This window comes from Camponotus vicinus, unplaced genomic scaffold, assembly GCF_025532165.1.
Source record: "Camponotus vicinus isolate PSW18456_S1 unplaced genomic scaffold, iyCamVici1.0 SCAF_11, whole genome shotgun sequence".
In the NCBI taxonomy this organism is placed as follows: domain Eukaryota; kingdom Metazoa; phylum Arthropoda; class Insecta; order Hymenoptera; family Formicidae; genus Camponotus; species Camponotus vicinus.
The window spans coordinates 14,647,911-14,666,930 of record NW_028141947.1 but is presented as its reverse complement, the minus strand read 5'-3'; the positions used below and the strand labels follow the sequence as shown (position 1 = coordinate 14,666,930).

The 19,020-nt window shown below is 30.8% G+C and overlaps 4 protein-coding genes across 6 annotated transcripts in view; 2 read left to right on the top strand and 2 right to left on the bottom strand.

Moving 5' to 3' along the window:
- Nucleotides 1-7,508, bottom strand: part of LOC145962174 (uncharacterized) — a 41,481-nt gene extending 33,973 nt beyond the window's left edge. Inside the window, exon 1 of the mRNA XM_083083118.1 lies at nucleotides 6,776-7,508. The gene's annotated coding sequence lies outside the window, so the exon portion shown is untranslated. The remainder of the gene's footprint in view (nucleotides 1-6,775) is intronic.
- Nucleotides 6,829-10,020, top strand: LOC145962176 (annexin B9). Of its 3 annotated transcripts, none has more exons than XM_083083125.1 (9): nucleotides 6,829-7,098; nucleotides 7,490-7,541; nucleotides 7,808-8,368; nucleotides 8,543-8,719; nucleotides 8,804-9,008; nucleotides 9,097-9,249; nucleotides 9,333-9,506; nucleotides 9,596-9,777; nucleotides 9,872-10,020. In XM_083083125.1, exons 2-9 carry the CDS (start codon nucleotides 7,524-7,526, stop codon nucleotides 9,920-9,922), a joined length of 1,521 nt encoding a protein of 506 aa, XP_082939251.1. In that variant the 5' UTR covers nucleotides 6,829-7,098; nucleotides 7,490-7,523; the 3' UTR covers nucleotides 9,923-10,020. The 3 variants fall into 3 exon arrangements, with proteins under 3 accessions (XP_082939251.1, XP_082939250.1, XP_082939252.1); XM_083083124.1 differs by having other exon boundaries at nucleotides 6,830-7,098; nucleotides 7,793-8,368; XM_083083126.1 differs by lacking the exon at nucleotides 7,808-8,368 and having other exon boundaries at nucleotides 6,838-7,098.
- A 1,090-nt stretch (nucleotides 10,021-11,110) lies between these two features.
- Nucleotides 11,111-12,531, top strand: LOC145962183 (pyroglutamyl-peptidase 1). The gene is made up of 2 exons (XM_083083146.1): nucleotides 11,111-11,824; nucleotides 11,897-12,531. Exons 1-2 carry the CDS (start codon nucleotides 11,606-11,608, stop codon nucleotides 12,284-12,286), a joined length of 609 nt encoding a protein of 202 aa, XP_082939272.1. The 5' UTR covers nucleotides 11,111-11,605; the 3' UTR covers nucleotides 12,287-12,531.
- On the bottom strand, nucleotides 12,128-14,926 carry Ints14 (integrator complex subunit 14). Its single transcript, XM_083083128.1, has 8 exons — nucleotides 14,818-14,926; nucleotides 14,364-14,555; nucleotides 13,950-14,274; nucleotides 13,648-13,859; nucleotides 13,312-13,566; nucleotides 12,906-13,235; nucleotides 12,572-12,816; nucleotides 12,128-12,420 (listed from the first exon to the last, which is right to left on the bottom strand). Exons 2-7 carry the CDS (start codon nucleotides 14,538-14,540, stop codon nucleotides 12,592-12,594), a joined length of 1,524 nt encoding a protein of 507 aa, XP_082939254.1. The 5' UTR covers nucleotides 14,541-14,555; nucleotides 14,818-14,926; the 3' UTR covers nucleotides 12,128-12,420; nucleotides 12,572-12,591.
- Nucleotides 14,927-19,020: the final 4,094 nt, after the last annotated feature.

Here is a 19,020-nt window from a genome sequence, read left to right as displayed (position 1 = left end):
TGCATTTTTGTATCAAAAAATATCAAGATTGCATAATTTAAATGAACTCGATTACTAATGATCTGAAAGAATAAAATTTTCAATCTATTTTATACAATTTCTGTAATAATAACTTTCATCATTTAAAGTTACAATTTAAGCCGAACGCAACGATATCAGCTTTAAAGCCATGACCTAAATACAGAGCCATTATTCCCTGATGTGATCCACAACGCTGGAGAGAAATCTTTCTAAAAATAGGTCATTGAAGGTCTTCTTCTATTTATGTTAATTATTCCTGACACGAGCAAATTAATTTATGAAATAGCACATAATTAATTGCGACCTGAATAATTACACGCACAAGCACGATTTATCATTTTCCATTTATAACAGAAACAATTTTAATTCTCTGGGAGACATATAAGTAATGAAAAAAACTAATTGCTCTACAAAACGCGAGCGGTGATCTCCTTTTAAAATTGTCTGTTGTCTTTTAAACGACATATAAAAATGAAAATTTATTTCGACAAGATTTATTTCGACCGTGTCGTCTTTTCTCGATATTAACAGAGGCGTTGCATGATAATCTCATAATCGTTTATGCATTACAAGAACATGGAATTTCCATCGTGTCCAATTATCACGCGTAACCGCACACATCCGAAGGGAGAAACGATTAAGAGAAATATATATTATCGCGTGCATAGTACTGCCTTTGAAAGCCACCGTGTTCGCATATCCGACGACAGTAAAAGTTTACTGACCATAGGATCACCTGATAGTGCATCGTATTTCGCCGCTGTTGGGGGTCAATCGCAACTTCGACATCCGCATTGCGATATATGTGCCCCCCGACAGAGCGATAAAATTTTATTATCGCGATGCACATAACCGTGCTATTATCCGCGTCTATGAATATCTCGCACTCGAAAATCGATTAACGACACAAGATCGGCGCTCCTAATCTCTCATTGAAACAACGCTTTATTCATCGCATTGTTGCACAAATTTGATGAAAAGCAATGTCTCGTCGGAAGTTGTTGATATGCTGCCGATAAGTCGATGTAAATTCACATGTGAAGCTGCTACTAACTCTCGAGTAGATAGCTTCATAATTTACCTGTACTAGACTTTATTAACAGCGAATATAGAGAGATAAGAAAATGTGTATAAGCATGTGTATAAAAATGTGTTTAAGCAATCGTTTAAAATTTAAAAGCTGATCAGAGGATGCGTAACTGCTTATCGAAACTTTACAGGAGAGAATCGACGTTTAATCTTTACGCAATCTAAGACAGAATGAAACTTCGGTCTACGTCTAAGGATTAAATGAAATTTTAATGTAGAACAAAAGTTACGCTTCTCTTACCAGATGAGAAATCCGAAGAACGTGACATTTTATTCGCCACGCCGAAATTGCGAAACTTTCTAATCAATATCACTGTAAAATGAAATAAGTAAAATGAATTAGGTTTGTTTTAAAAACGATATAAGTCTAGCTTTGAAGCACCACAACTTTCAATGTGATGTAGATATAAATCGCTGCAATGTCTCGATCTGATATATTTTATAAACTGGACTTACACCGCTTATGAAATAAACGAATCAGCTACATTAAGTTGTTGCGTATGAAAAAAAATATGAGAGTCCGAAAGTTTCATATCAATTATATAAGAAGTTCTTAAAAAGTATAAATCTTTTGCTAAATAAATATTTATACATCATACATAAAGTAATACGATTTTTTTACAAAAGTATGTTTTTTTTTACAAAAGTATGTTTTTTTTACAAAATAAATATTAATAAATGTAGAATTAAAAATATAGAAAAAAATTTTTTAAGAAGTTTATATTATTCTATGATTTTAAGGAAAATTGCTTTTCACACACACACATTTTTTTCTTTAAATGAAAAATCGACTGTGTATATTTTTTTGTTTATTCAAAAATTATATTTAAAAATCATTGATGTAAAATAAAAATTTTAATTCATACATAAGAATATTAAGAATAATATAAAACTATAAATGTAAAATTTTAATTCATACGCAATAATCCAATAACAATTAAGTTAGATCTTTGATTTAAAATAAATCTCCGTTACGTGAACGCAAATATTTCACGTTTCTCTATGTCTATGCGTTTCAAACGCAATGTACACGAGTTTCAAACGTACCTTGCATACATTTTCACATTATTTTCAAGAGTGACAACAATCCTATGAATACGACTCTCAAAATATTCTAGCTAACCACCAACTTAGAGAGAAAGAGAGAGATATCGCCAAGTTGCTTGCATAAATATCGATCGTTATACAAGGTGTCCCGAAACTAACGCTTGATATTTTAAAGGCAGATTCTCTGACCAATTTAAAAACGATTTTTCCTCAGCGAAAATGTCGAGGGAGATCATTATTTTTTGCATATTCTCAATTTTTGTCATCATGTATCTTTCTAACTAAGCCTTAAATTAAAATTCTATTAAAGTAAACTCTACCTAAAATTAACTAAAGAATATGACTTTATTAATATTTTATTCCCATAAGCCTTAGTTTGCGAAAAACCCTTTATTTTCAATCGTTTATAACTCGAAAACTATTAGTGCCGCGACATTTTCGCTCTCTAAGGAAAAATCGTTTTTAAATTGGCCAGAGAATCTGCCTTTAAAATATCAAGCGTTAGTTTCGGGACACCCTGTATAACTGATCGGCGTGGTCAATGTATATAAAAGACGAATTTTCATCTATTGGCCAATTCTCTCGGCTCGTGTTTCGATTGTAAATAAACATAAATAAACATACGATTCTAGATCACGATGTAAGTCAATAAAGTAATTACGTAGAGGCGATTTTTAGGCGTTATTATTAAAAATGTAAAATCATATCCGCAACTACAATTACAAAAGATACAAATGATCAAACTATTGATCAAATTGTCAACTGTCAAATTAAATCTACCGCACGCCTAAGAGCGATAAAACTCGCTCATACTTTCGACATTTTCGCGCTCGATTTTCATTTATCTGTGATCATCAAAATTTTATGATATTTAGCGATGTCACAATATACAGAATATATGACGATTACAGAAAGAAAGACGTAAGATGTTTCGCATACCAGAATGACAGAATAAATTCAATTTGACGTATTATTAAAAAAAAAAGAAGATTTTGGTGAGAAACATCTGTATGTTGAAAAATATTGTAAATTTTTGACTGCCATTATAGTCACTTCTCCTTCACTTTTCTATCATCATCTGTCAAACATTTTTAAAGAAAACTAATTGATTATTTATTCATTATTATAACGAAACAAGGAGACAGATTCTCATAGTCACAACTGCGGCCAACAGAAAAAAAATATTTTATATCTCTTTTTGATCGTAAAGTTCCAAAAGAGTTTCAAATTAGATAAGCGAAGGAGAAGTACTATCAGCATAAGATAAGAATAAACCGATATCAACCGAAGAGAGCTGGCGCACTTTGTTATGTAATAAACATACAATAACCATGATAGTCGCGTGTTTGTTACGAGGTGCATTACTTTGTGCATTACCTATGCGATTATTATGCAAATGAAGACGCAACGGAACGAAGGACTCGTGATTACATGTATGTAATATATATATATATACATATTACTACACACATAAAATTCTACGCTGCCGAAGATACGATGCTTATCGTTTCAAGCATCTTGATACTTCGCGATATAATTCGTAATCAATTAAATAATCATCTTGTTTTACTATTATTCTTCCATGAAAAATTTGTGTTAATTATTGTTATTGATAAGATATCGAAGAAACGCTTTTGCGTATCCAGATAACGCTTTTTTCGATCACGATTCTTTGTATGATTTATAAAAATATATGTGCTCTACATTAACGTGATAAAAACGAAACAACTTATTGAGAATCTCCGTTGATTTATGAATACGAATGAAAAAAGACAGAAGAAAATTTAGACACAATTAGAAAGATCGCGAAAATTAGTGCGTTCTAATCGCGAAGAATTGATGGATTCTATTTTGAAATAAGATGTATTCTCGAGAATATCTTTGCGTATTTTGCGAGAACGCATGGCATCGCGGTACAAACATGAACGTTGTAAATTGAGTCACTGTTTTTACGAATTCAATTCTCATATCATCTATTTCATATTTTCATACCATCATTCCATACCATCGGAAAGCGCCTTCTTTTTGATCGTCAACATCGGTCGTTCATGTTTCACAAATCATGTGCACAAATAACGCGAACAATCTGTCTTCGTATTTTGCAGTGACGTTTATCCGAGCAAAAGCATTTCAAAGTTCTTTTCAGAAAACGCGATTCGATCGTGTTCCAAGCGAGATTGTTCGCGAGATCAAATCTGTTTTGCGTTCGCCATCGATTGCATCGCGTTCGATTGATTGCAAATCCGATGGTCGTATCTCGATATTTGCTTCTTTATACGCTCAATCTGAGAAAATAACATAAAACGCGAAATTTTAATCGACTCAAATCGCGTGCATTGATTCGAATCTCGATAATTCTGGTTTCTCATATAAAGAGGTGAAACTTTCTCGCGACAGGCATGATCGATTGGACGATTAATATGTGTATGTGGTGTGTGTGTGTGTATAGTATGTGTGTATATATCGTATATGTTATAATATATAATAATACGTTGATATATCTTCGAATATATAAGTTCGAATCGTACACGCGCACACATATCTTTCGAACTATTTTACTCGCCACTTTGAATATGTTTAAATGGAAATTTTGCGGGAAATAAGACTAATTTTTAAGCTAATTATAAAAATCTTATGTGATTATCTTACTCCGTGCATATTGTCACTATTTTCAATCATTATATCGTCATTAGATTATGATGAGCGCAAAGTCAGCAAAAAATCTGACAATAACAGATTAAAATACACGTATGCATGCACGCACACGCATGCATAAACGTATGTACACGCGATCTTTCCACGACATGCATAAACATACACGTCATATTTATTTGTAACCGCTCTATTTGAAGACAGTGACACGAATTGCGGTACAAATGTCGATGCTTTAAATATAATGACGTGACTAACACTAAAATCATAATCAAGAAATGTTAAGATGTTACGATTGAGCATATATATGTTAATTTGTTAATTAAAATAAAATATTAACGACAGTGTTAATTTTTAAGATTGAAAAAGATGGATAATTTTTTAATAATTTCTAACAATTTTTAATAGTTTCAAAACTATTAAAAAAAGAAAATTCTTCTTTTGAAAGATTAAAACAATATAAAAAATAGTTGGATTAAAAGCATAAAAAATTCAAGTTTCCAATGTATAATTTCGTAAGATAAGTCTTTCATTTATTTCTTACAATTTTTTCCTCTATTCTTTTCCGAGAAATAATTTACTTGTGTCTGAATGCAAATAATTCAATCATTAAGTTCAATCAATGTGCAATCAATCGACACACAAGGGAATGACCCGAATGAATCATGGATATGTAATGATTTATTAACGGACAAAGTAGCCGTAGGTATCTCTCGGAAGGGAATGCATCATATGACGTCATTAGACGATTTGCTGACGAAAATGCATTTGCATTCCATAACAGATGACGTGTGCAAGACCGTGGGTTGGCGAAGCATTATTGCGTGATTTCGTGTCACGTAATGCTTCAATGACTAGCGACGTCTATTATACACAGTTAATTATTCCACGTAAAATAAGAACAATAACGGTCGATCATCTGCCAGACATAAACCTTAATTAATCCTCTAAAAACATGCTCACGCGACATATGCATATAGTTACTAATTGTACCATTACCGATTACCGACTCGAGATATATATGCGACATTTTTAATAAATTATTTTGAAGATTGCGCCTTATTTTTTTCTCGAAGGTCCCATAAAACGCACGCACTTATTTCCTTATCTTTATATTAATTTTCCTTTGTACAAACTACTATATCCTACTGATATTCCGCGATACCTATTTCCATTAATTCCAACATTAAGTTCTCGATATTAACATTTTAACTTTTTTCGAATTAAAATATTGAAAAATATAATATATGAATATATATGACGTAGAATTATATATGTTTTTATAATTAAATTATGAATAAATGTTTTATAAAATCTCTTATTTATTTAAATGTTTTATCAAATATAGACATTTTTATTTTTTAAATTTTATAACCAGGAAATATGTGATTTCGATCATCATTGTTCTCTATATGTACGGCTATATATCCATATGTTGCTAAAACTCTTCACGTGTTTGCTTATTTTTTTGATTGATACATTGATATAATTGATATAATAGCTTGTTAAGGTCATTATATCATACATATATCACTGTGTGTCGATATCATGACTTGCATTTAGGACCGGTTTCACAACTCGAGTTAACCCGAGTTTAATACGTTAAACTGGGTCCTGATTGGTCCATTCGCCACTTAAACTCGGGTTAACTGGATTGTGGAACTAGGCCTTATACTTGCGTTTAACAGACGTTTAGAATTAAAACATAAAAATGTCTTTAAATATATTGTTCGAATAAAAAAAAATTAACGTTAATTTTCGGAAAAACGATGACACCATTGGTTACACGAATTTTGTTTATGCGTATGTTATTTTTAACTTTTCTTTTAAAATGATTATTTGCAAGTGCTAATATTTAGCATTATGATTATTCTATAAGAAGAAATAATATAGGATTTGCATCATTGGAGGGAAATCCATTGTATATATTATTGATTTTTCATTGTATGATTATATTTATACTTACCTTTTAAATCACGTTATAATTCGATCCCCTCCATTTATCTGGCATAGCATACGGGTTTTTCGGGATTCTTGGTGACGTCGTGAGTCGGCGTGGAGGCTGAATCTGGCTGAGAGAGAGATTGTTGTCTATCTCCTTCCCACTAATATGCAGACCGCAGCTGTCCTTGCCATTACTACTAGTCCGGCTTCGCTACAAATCGTCAGTTGAGTGAGTTGAGTCCGTGCGCAGCACATTTCATCGTCAGTTTCGGCATTTTTTCGACATCATACTTCATACAATACAGGAGCTTGTAATCACATAACGAAATCGGTGAGAAATTTCAGGTGAGCATAAAACGTTGATAAATTCAGTGTAGCATTTATCCTTGTTTGTCGGTGTCTTTTATAACGAGAGTATATAACAGCTCTCCGTGTGTTGGGCGTAACCATTCATCCATTTCAGTTTTCTCCTTGAGGTGCGTCTCCCAACATTCGTGACATATGTGACAGACACGTGGCAATTCGTGAATAAATAATAATTGCAATAAACTTTAATATATCACGATAATTTCATTGTTTCATTCTCAAAGTATTTTGTATATATTTATATGCATCAGACTATTGTTAAAATGCATATGTCATGCTGTTATTAGTGATGTTAACAAATTGTATAATAGATTCTATCATGCAGCATAAATAGAGGAAGTGTAATTTTGTAATTTTCTTCTGTATGCAGGTTCCTCCAACAGTTCAAATCTTAAACGGACAAAATGAGTTACGGTTACCAAGTGAGTATATTAAACTTATTATTAAAATTAAAAAGTTTATTTCTAAATTGTATTACTTCTATGTTTAAAAAAAGAAATATTTCAGTTTGATATTATATATTACACAAAATTATGGCCAGCTTTCTGGTATTGTTTAAGAATATAAATATAGAAAGAAATAAGCTTTTTAATTGAAGAAAGTATATAAATATAATGCATGCGTGTGAGATTGGTGTATTGGTTTTTTTTATCTATACCTTAATATATCTAAGGGACCACCTATTCAGTTGCCGGGACGAGCCCAACCACCAACATCATTTGGGACTCTATCTGGTGCACCTTCTGCCCCAAATGCTCAATCTTATCCTCCAATGGGCTTCCCAAATGCACCACCAACATCTTTTGGCATGCCTCAACCATATTCTCAGGCAGCAACTCCTTATCCCACTCAGCCTATACATCCTACTCCTGATAACACATCAATGCACACCAATGTTTATCCTCCACAACAAATGCCATATCCTTCTCAATCTATGCCCACACCGTGTTACTCATTTAATGCAAATTCTAGCCAGCCTGCACCATCCCCTTATCCACAGCAGCAAAATTACAATATGTATCCTAATCTTCAAAAAGCACCAGATGCTAGAGAATGTTATAACAATATAGCTCCTTCCTCTTATTTTTCTGGACCTAATGCACATGCAACTAATTCAATCCCATACCAAGGCGCAAACTATCCCAGGGGGCAGGGGGTAGGCTCAACATATTCTTATACTGCTAATCCACCTACTACTGCTCCACGTGGTGCTACCCCAGCCCCCCGGAGAGAGCGATTTACACCTAAGGTGATTTTAAAAATAATTTATATGCACAAAACTTTTGAAAAAGTTAAAAGTGTGATATTAAATATTTTTTTGTCCAAATGTTATTAATATTGCCAAAAAAAGTGCTTAAATTCTATAAACCATTCTAAATTTGATAAAATTTTTTGTTACATGGCTGTATGATTTTTGTTACAGACTTCTCCTACTGTTGTACCTTACGATGGCTTTGATGCAAGAGCTGATGCGGAAACTTTGAGAAAAGCTATGAAGGGATTTGGCACAGATGAAAAAACTATTATTCAAATTCTTGCCAATCGCAGTAACTTGCAACGCCAAGAAATTACATCCCAATTTAAAACTCTTTATGGGAAGGTAAAGATTAAGAATTGAAAAATTATTCTGCAAAAAATTGAGGCATAATACTACATAATATTACTGTTACATTTCTGTTAATAGGATCTAATAAAGGATTTAAAATCTGAGTTATCAGGAAATTTTGAGAAACTTGCTCTTGCTTTAATGATGCCTCTACCTCAATATTATGCAAAAGAACTTCATGAGGCAATGTCTGGTCTTGGTACTGACGAAACAGTACTCATTGAAGTATTGTGTACTATGTCTAATCATGAGATTTCTATTATTAAACAAGCATATGAAGCAAGTAAGTTGTCTAAAAAAATATCACAAATTACAAAATAATATTAATTTATGTTTATCTACTGCATATAATAATTATATAATAATTATAGTGTATGGAAGAACATTGGAAGATGATTTGATTTCTGACACATCTGGAAATTTCAAACGCTTGATGGTATCACTGTGTTGTGCAAATAGAGATGAATCATTTAATGTGGATCAGGCTGCTGCAATGGAAGATGCTAGACAACTTTTACAAGCTGGTAATTAGTATAGGATATTTAGTATCTAATATTTTATTTCCTTGTTTTAATATCACATAAATAATATTGCATTAATATTACAGGGGAGCTGCGTTTTGGTACAGATGAATCTACTTTTAACGCAATTCTCGTCCAAAGAAACTTTGCACAATTGCGACAGATATTTATAGAGTATCAAAATATAACAGGCCGTGATATCGAAATTGCAATTGAAAATGAATTTTCTGGCGATATTAAGAAGGGTCTCCTTGCAATTGGTTAGTGCAAATTATTACAAATTATGAATATATATATAAAAGAAAATAATATTTCTCTAGACTAATTAAAATCAATATTATTTAAACAGTGAAATGCGTCAAACATAGAGCTAGTTTCTTTGCTGAGCAATTATACAAAAGTATGAAAGGCCTCGGTACGGACGATAGCCGTCTTATCCGTCTGATTGTGACACGCTGTGAAATAGATATTGGTGAAATAAAGAATGAATTTCTCCAACAGTATGGAGAATCACTGGAAGATTTCATATCTGTGAGTGACGTTAAAATATAGCAGTATTACATTATGTATCACTACATTTATATATTTGAGACCTAATTTTTCTTTCTTTTTATGGTTTTTTCAGGGTGACTGTTCAGGACATTACAAAAAATGCTTATTGGCACTAATATCGTAAAATATTTTCCACTATATACGAACAAGTTTTATAAATGAAACCTGTTTCATTACATTTATCATCCATCATTTTACAAATACATACAATATATTATCTTTTCTTTTATCTTCTTCATTTTTTAACAATTTAGTTTAATAATATGAGTTAATATCTATGTTGGAAAATATAATACATATTATTTTTAGATATAGATTTATATGAAAAAATTTTGCTTTATACATGTTACATGGTACAGGTATCTAGTTTGATAATCTTTTATAAAATATTTTATGTTACGAACATTCCTATATATTATAAATACTTTATATGAAATCACGATGATGAGTATCTAATAGACTCGTGCCAATGCATGTATGCTTAATGATGAATCTCGATATACATTGAGATTTTATATTTTTCATAAGAATCTATACGTCTTTTACCATTATGTGACATTACAATGAAAGTATACATTTTACAGATCTAAAAATAGATCTATAATGTGAGAGAGTTACAAACAAAGAAATAGTATATGAATATTTTTTCTAAGATAATATATTATAATTACATATAAAAATGTTAAATGTATTATATATTCTTTTAGAAAAGACATACAACTCTATTATATATATTCTATATTTACAAAAAAAGTATTCAAATTATATATACATATATATGTGTTCTTGTCCATTATTTCGATTACTGTATTTACTGTATTCATATAAATAAAAATTTTAACTGGTATAGAAGCAAAATAGAATCTCTAATCATTAATAAAATGCCATCATAGCCCTAAACAAAGTCATATGTATTGGCATGCAATATATTTATGATAAATTATAATAAAAAAGAAAATATAATTGCTAATTACATACTTGATAATTTTCCTTCAGAGAAAGTAACTTGAAGTATGTGAGGTTGACTCTCTCCGGACACTTAAATCGTATACCCTTCTCACATTAAACTCGACACTTTATAAGACACTTTTCATAACTTCTCACGAACGAAGAAATCAGTTTTAACATAATAATTTGAGAAATTTGTAGAGCACGATTCGAGTCTGCAAATTCGACACGACGCGTTCATGACTGACCGTGATTCGAAATTTATCGAAGATATTGCGATTCTCGAAGTATCACAATGGCGGCAATGATCGAGATATCGAAATATAATTACAATAATTTGTCTTCGTTTAGGTGGCATTTTTTGCTCACTATACACGGTTATGATATAAAATGCACTTAGTCATGTCAAGATAGATATAGAATAATTAATATTTTCTTCTTTCGATCATTTTCAAATTTTAATCGTCATGACAAATATGTGAGAAAGGAGAGAAGGATTGTATGCATTTTATTGCAGGTTACAATGTGAATAAATTAGATACAGTTTATCGCATATTTTATACGATTCTTTTGCATTTTTTCGAAGTTTACTTACGTGCAATTGCGAATATTATCAAATGAAGTCATTTATTTCGCAATTGTTGATATTACTCATAAACTATCTTAAATTAATAAATTATTCACGCGCATATTTACCTCAGATATATGTCATATATCAGTCTCGTAATGACACTGATAAAACTCTTATAAGCTCACTTAATACTGATAAAACTCTTATGAGCATTATATTTCTCAGCTGAGTTGCATTTCGTCGAATTAATTAGTGGCTCTATCACGAGATTCGAATTTAATTTATGAAATGGGCGTCGATTCCAATTGCACGATTTTAGTTACGGGTTTTGGCCCATTTGACAAACATATGGTGAACGCCAGTTGGGAAGCGGTAAAAGAATTACAAAAACTGTGGATAAACTCCAAAGAGTTTCCTGACATTAAATTGGTCATAGAAGAAATTCCAGTATCGTACAGTTACGTATCCACTCAGATCCCTCAGCTTTGGAAGAAACACAATCCTACAGTAAGCAATTCATATTTATGAGATATTCAGTTTCTCAATATATTTCTGTTTCAATAAATTCCATTATTTTAGATTGTCCTACATGTGGGCGTAGCCGGTACAGCTGAATCTTTAATAATAGAATACCATGCTTGCAGCAATGGTTATAACAGATTTGACATAGACAAGAAGTGTCCTGATGAAACAAATATCGAGTGTAATATCTTGAAAACTGGCATAGATATCAAGGAACTTTGTGATAATGTGAATAAAAATTGTGAGGAACATAAATGTGAAGCTTGCTTGTCACACGATGCTGGCAAATATTTGTGTGAATATATTTATTATCAATCTTTGGCTATTGAGCCGACAAAGACTCTATTTGTGCATGTCCCAGATTTTAATAAGTATTCCAGTATACAAACTGCTAAAGGCTTATATGATATTTTATGTTATTTAATAAGGAATTTGAAATGCAACTAATAATCTTAATCTAATAAGTATTCTCTTTGCCAATTATAATTATTAAATGTAACAAAACTATAATTTTATAAAAACCTATATATATTTATGACACATTTTCTTACACATGTCTGACAGTTGATGTATATATATATCTAAAAATGAAAAAATGAACTATAAAAGAAAATGTAAAATAATGTAACAATGTAATATAATATGTTATACCATGGAATGATTTAAAATTAAAATAAATAAAATTTGCTGTATACATGTCTAATATCTGAAATAAATTTAATAATAACATACCAATTGCTATATATTGCAATTTATGATCCAGTTTGGAATTTTGTCCGTGCAGGTGGAATATTGTATCTAAGTTCAAGGAATTCTGGTTTTCTGATCATTGATGCAACGTGTCCCATTTGGATTGTACAATCAGGATTCAAATTCGGTGGTAGTAATGTGCATTCCCGTTCTAAGATGCAGGCTAACCCTTCTAATAATTCAATAAAACCTATTGATGCTGCTGCGCGCCGTAATCTGTTTACCTCCTGTGCGATCGTATAAAATAATTATTTCAAAATCACTTAAATCATATAGAATACTTTCTTTTTTTTTTTTTTTGGCACTTATAATTTACCTTATAAAAGTTTTGTGTCTTTTCTGGTAATTTTCTTGCGTGTCTTAATATTTTCTGTATGTCGGATTGTAAACCGACTTGGCGAATCCATGAAGGGGCATTTTGTGTATAACTTCTCTTTTCAGTTGGTCTCACTGGGAAACTGACTGGAGGAGTTTTAGCCGCATCTAGTGGGCCTAAATTGTTGAAATTGCCTAACCATGGTACAACATCAGATCCTGGTTCTAATACTGTTAACATTAAGTTGGACTTCTTTTTAGTATCTGCCCAAGAATATATAAATCCATACCATTCATTGTTCAATAAGCAAAGGGCAGCCATATTTTCCACCTATAAATATTTATTAATTTTATTAATTCACAACTGCAACAAAAAAATAATTGTTAGACTTTTAAAAAGACATTACCTTTAATGCACCATGAAGCAATACACAAAAAGACGGCATTTTTCCCTCGTCTCCGTTTTCATCGGTGTCTGAATCTTCTTCTAACGATATACCCTGCATACTTGAAGTTTTCTCTGTTGCTAATGGTAATACCAAATGTCTAGAAATGGAACTTGGGCTACCGACATCTCCTACAGATATAAATCCACATATTTCTATAGTTTTTGATATCACCAGATCTGGGACTAATTCAAAATCCGTCTTTTTTGTATAAGGCTAAAACATGTATAAAGAACAATGTCTATATAATTATTCATGATAATTTATAATGTCTTTTCTTTTGGTGCTTGTTATTACCATAGGTGCTGGTGATAATAAAATACGAGATCCTAAATGGCCACACTTTAGATATCCTTGGAAGGAAACATAATTTGCTTCAGCCAGTTTCTGGAAACAAGCAGCAACAGAATATTTATTAAGTGGTGATTCTGGAACTAGGACAATGCTGTCACCACCAGCTAAATCAACTAAACGTTGATAGAGAGGCAAACCAGCCTGTAAAGTAGGATCTAAAAGTATAAAGTGAATAAATATAAGATATAACTAAATAATATATTCAAATATATGCGAAAAAAAATAAATGTCAATTTCTAACTTACCCTGCTGTGATCCAATGCACACTATACTTAATTTTCCCGGATATGGGAAAGGTAACGGAAAGGGGTTTATATCTCTTGCGACATTTAAAGAATTTAAAGAATCGCCCAAAGACATCATTCCTACGCCAGGATTGCCATCTGTAATTAGTATTACTTGGCAAGCAGTAGCATTGCCCCATTCTGCCATAATTACATTATTGATACCATGTAATGCTCCTTCGATACATGTCTTGTCCCATTCCTCGATAGTTTGTAACTTTGCACGTATACTGTCATAGTCGCGAGTAAAGGGACAAACCACTTCATACAACGATGAAAATACAATCTGAAATTTGCAGTGTACTTGCAGATAAATTAATATACCTATTGTTCTTGAAAAAAATCTATCTTAATATAGCATTGAATTGTTCTTACCAGCGAGACAAATTCCAATTTTGAATTAACTTGCAAATAATGTAACAGAGCGTTTATACCATGCACTGCTAAATAATGCCGTGTCAATGGCTCATTTTGTAAATTATCATTCGTCCCGTTTGTTAATACGGGTCTTCTCATTGACAAGGAGACGTCTAATGCTATGACTGTAGGCATTTTGACCGAGGAAAACTTTAACAAGATCGATTAAAAATCAAAGACTTGTGAAAATCTCATTATATATATTATATTATACATTTAATGGTCTAATTATAATTTTTAAATGCATATTTTCTCTTCAATTTATAAAATTGTCGATATATTTTACAAACAGTATAGGTTATATATAGAGATTCACGATGTATTAAGGTTTGATGTCTATTTATTTGTTCTCCCTATAAAAAAACAAGCTTTGCTCGCCTCGTAATAAATAATTAGCAATTTTAGGTAATACTTCTACGTAATGTTACTGCAATTGTCAATGCTGTTGTACACCGGCGTATTGCCTACATATATATGGTGTACTACATATGGGGTCTGTTCTTTTTAGCTGCACTGCTGTACTAGTGCAATAAGTTAGAAAGAGACAAACATACTTTCTTTCATTCTAACTAATTGCACTAGTGCAGCAGTGCAGCTAAAAAGAACAGGCCCATGACATGAGTTAAATTGAGGACACCGTTGCGAACACACTATTACAAAAACGGAAATAATAAAGGACAGAGAAAAGGATATGGCAAAACAAAAGGAATAAAAAGAGCCGGTTTATATTAACAGAGAGAAGACTGAGAGATGTCATGCCCTGCTTTTAGGTGATCCCTGAAAGCGATACTCCCTCTATGGACATTGAAAACGTGGACATGAACTACAAAGCCAATGTCCATGAATGTTCTCGGAGGGTAATATATAATGTGCACAATTTCTGGTTTTGTTCCGTGCTATGTGCACGAAATGCCGGTAGCACCAGTGCTGTATAACAAGATACTTATGTATGTAAATTGATAGTAAATAAATTATTAAATCGCGAAAGATACTGTAATATTCAAAGATGAAATAAATATTTTTCTATAATTATTGTCATATTTATATCTTTTTATTTACAAAACACAAAATGCCTGCTGTGGGATAAAAACATTTTTAACCGTATTTCTATAAATCTTCTTAATTAGCAGTAAACTGATCTTTGATATTTATCAATCATTTTTTTCATTATTTAAAAATTTAATTATTAATACATGTATAGAATTTGTCAAATTAATCACTGATTCTTCTGAAATTTTTATAATTAAGACTCCAAAAATATAGATGTTGCAAAATATTTTAAGTCTCTTCCTTTATATAAAATATAAAAATTCATATGTTCCATTTTAATATAGCTAACATTATTTTTATATATTTTTATTATAATTTTCATATCAACATAATATTTTTATGCTTAATATAATATTTTTATTCATAATATTTTTATGCTAAATACATATTACAAAATATATGACAAAATATAATACAAATTTAATATAAAATATAATTCGAAATTTAATACAAAATAATTTATTACATGGAATAATTTATTACACGAAAATGTCCAAAATATACGTATAATATAAAATTTACTAAAAATTTTTCATAGTCCAGACGAGACTGATCAGCGAAGATTAATTACGTGACATTTATTATTAATAATAGATATGTAATAATAGAATTTAATAAGTTTTATATCACGTAAATAATCGTGATTAAAAGAATCATTAATAAAATTATTGATCGTTTCTCCGACTGTAAAAGAAAGTATTTGCATTACTGGCGCATTTTGTATAGATTATCAAAGGAAATATTCAAAATGAAAAGATAGAATAAACTTCGAAATCAACAATTAAATTACTAAATAAATCGCGATTTAAAATTCGCGAGAAAACGCGATGAGTAAATAAATCGACAATAATCGGAATATTCGATTGCGAGATACGCATAATTTTTATAATATGATAATCGGAACTATCAATAGACACGCGTGCGATATAATTATTATCACACAAATGATGACAGACGAAGATATTTTGGCAAACATTTGTGATCCGTATTGTTTATGAACATAAAATTCACTGTCCGATTTATTTGCGATTAATATGCGACTTTATACGAATTTCATTGATTGAGAATAAAATACATATCCTATTTTGCGCATGAATAAGATGAAATGAGCTCTATAAACTTTAAAATATAATTAAAAATCGCGTTGTGGCCACATTTAATAGAAAATAACGGAACGAATGATTTTCAAAGTCCCTCTAATAATCGATGTAATTGTAGAGTTTAATAAAATTTAAATAATGTAAAGAATCACGTTTAAAACAGTCATTAATAAAGTTATCGATCGTCTTTTAAATTATAGAAGAAAATATTTGCACTACCAGCATTTTGCACGAACTATTAAAAACAATATTCAAAGACGTGGAAAGATAAACAAAGCTTCAATGTATAAGTCAACGATTAAATTATAAGATAAATCGCGATTTAAAATTCCCGAGAATATTCGACGAATAAATAAATCGATAATATACGGAATATCCGATTGTGATATGTATACTTTTTATAATATAATAATCGAAGCGCCTCAATAGACATTGTAATCGCGCGCAATATAATTATCACACAAATGCGAAGATATTTTGACAGACAATTCGATGACTGTAATATTTACGAATACAGTACTCACTGTCCGAGTCAATTGCGAATCTTTATAAGATAAATCGCGACTCGAATTCACGAGAAACCGCGACGAATAAATAAGTCGATAATATGCGGAATATTTGATCGCGATACGTATAATTTTTATAATATAATAATCGAAGCTCTCAATAGACACGTGCGCGATATAATTATTATCACGTAAATATAGAAAATCGAAAATATTTCGACAAACATTTGAAGTCTGTAATGTTTGTGAATATGTAATTCACCGACCGATTTACTTGCGAATTTTTATAAGATAAATCGCGATTTAAAATTCGCGATAAAACGCGACGAAAAAATAAATCGATAATATTCAGAATATTCAATTGCAGATACGCGAGTGACATACCGGTAATCCGATAAAAAAAGGAGCGATCTTAAAAATGGAGAACGATTAACATCTTGTTTCTACATCAGATTTCGCAAGATCAATCTGCGAAGAAAAGTTAAGTGATCCATTGAACATCGGGAACTTCACTGTAGGAGGGAACGAATCCTGGATCTTCCGGACTATTCCCGATAGCAATGACTTCAGTATTAAATCAAAGACAATTATCCCTCGTCATTATTTTCAATTCACGAAATTGATATTCACGTCAGAAAACATGTTCTTTCATTACTAAGAAATATATTTCTTTATTGAAAATTAAATGGATATAACCTTTGTCATTGAAATGTGATTACGAACGATTATATTTATAAATAATAAAATACATGCATTATTGGAGTTTGTGTTAAATGTGCGAACACATAATTTGGGGTACCGTCTGCGCGCGCGAGACGAATCGAACCCGATAACAGCAAGATTTAAAAAATTTCAATTCGAATAGTGTTCAAAATAAAATAAATGAAATAATTTTAAATATATAATTAATTCTAGATTAATTATCTAGATTCTTATTCTTGTAACGTTTAAATTAATATTTTTTTTTCTTTTTATCAATATCTTGCTGATATAAGGGTACCCATTCGATTCGTCTCTAAATTTTTAAGTATTCGCACATTCTATGTAACATTCATGTATAATTTCGCGTATATATAATATATCATATTAACAAAAATTATAAAATTATTTTGGATACGTGAATTTGTGCATGTATTTTATTATACATATATATAAAATGGTATATACCTAAAAACTAATATTTCAAAATGGCGATGGATGTCCAATATCTGCAAATAGCTTCTTAAAAGAAACTAAAAATTAATGTTAATATCCCCAGCACCTAGAAATAATTTTTCAAAAGAGACAAATTATTAATTAAAAATATATTCGTTCGTAATCATTTTTAACAAAAAATTTATACAAATTAATTACAATATGAAATTACTTGAAAAACTAAAATTGATACACAACGCTATATCTATATTTAATCTATTATTAAATCTTTCTAGCATTATATAGACAATAATAATACCAATCCTAATAATGAAGAACATTTTTTAACGAAGAAAAGAAAAGATACATTTCTCTCATCTAAATATATAGTATTTAAATTAATTCGACGTTAAAGAAGCGTATCGTCGTTGAATTACTACTGAAATCATTGCTTTCGGAAATTGCCAGGAAAACCTGGGATTAGTTCCTTCAATCTTACAATAAAAATTCCCAATTTTCAACAGGGCACCGAACTAGACGTCACGAATGGATCTCACAAGAACCGGTGAGAAATAATTCTCCATGATGAAAATCGTTTCGACTCCTCGGCGGTACGAGCCACGCAACTTTCATTAACGTTTATTTAACGGAAGAAACAATGATAACTCTTTTATTAAAACGACAATCTCGTCTAAGAACGCGAAAAGAACGTGGAAAAAACACGGTGATTTCGCAACCATAATTTATTAATTTATGTATAAATATTTTCCGATACAAAATTCGTAAATACAAATATAACTGAAAAACCAAATTATTAAATTCATA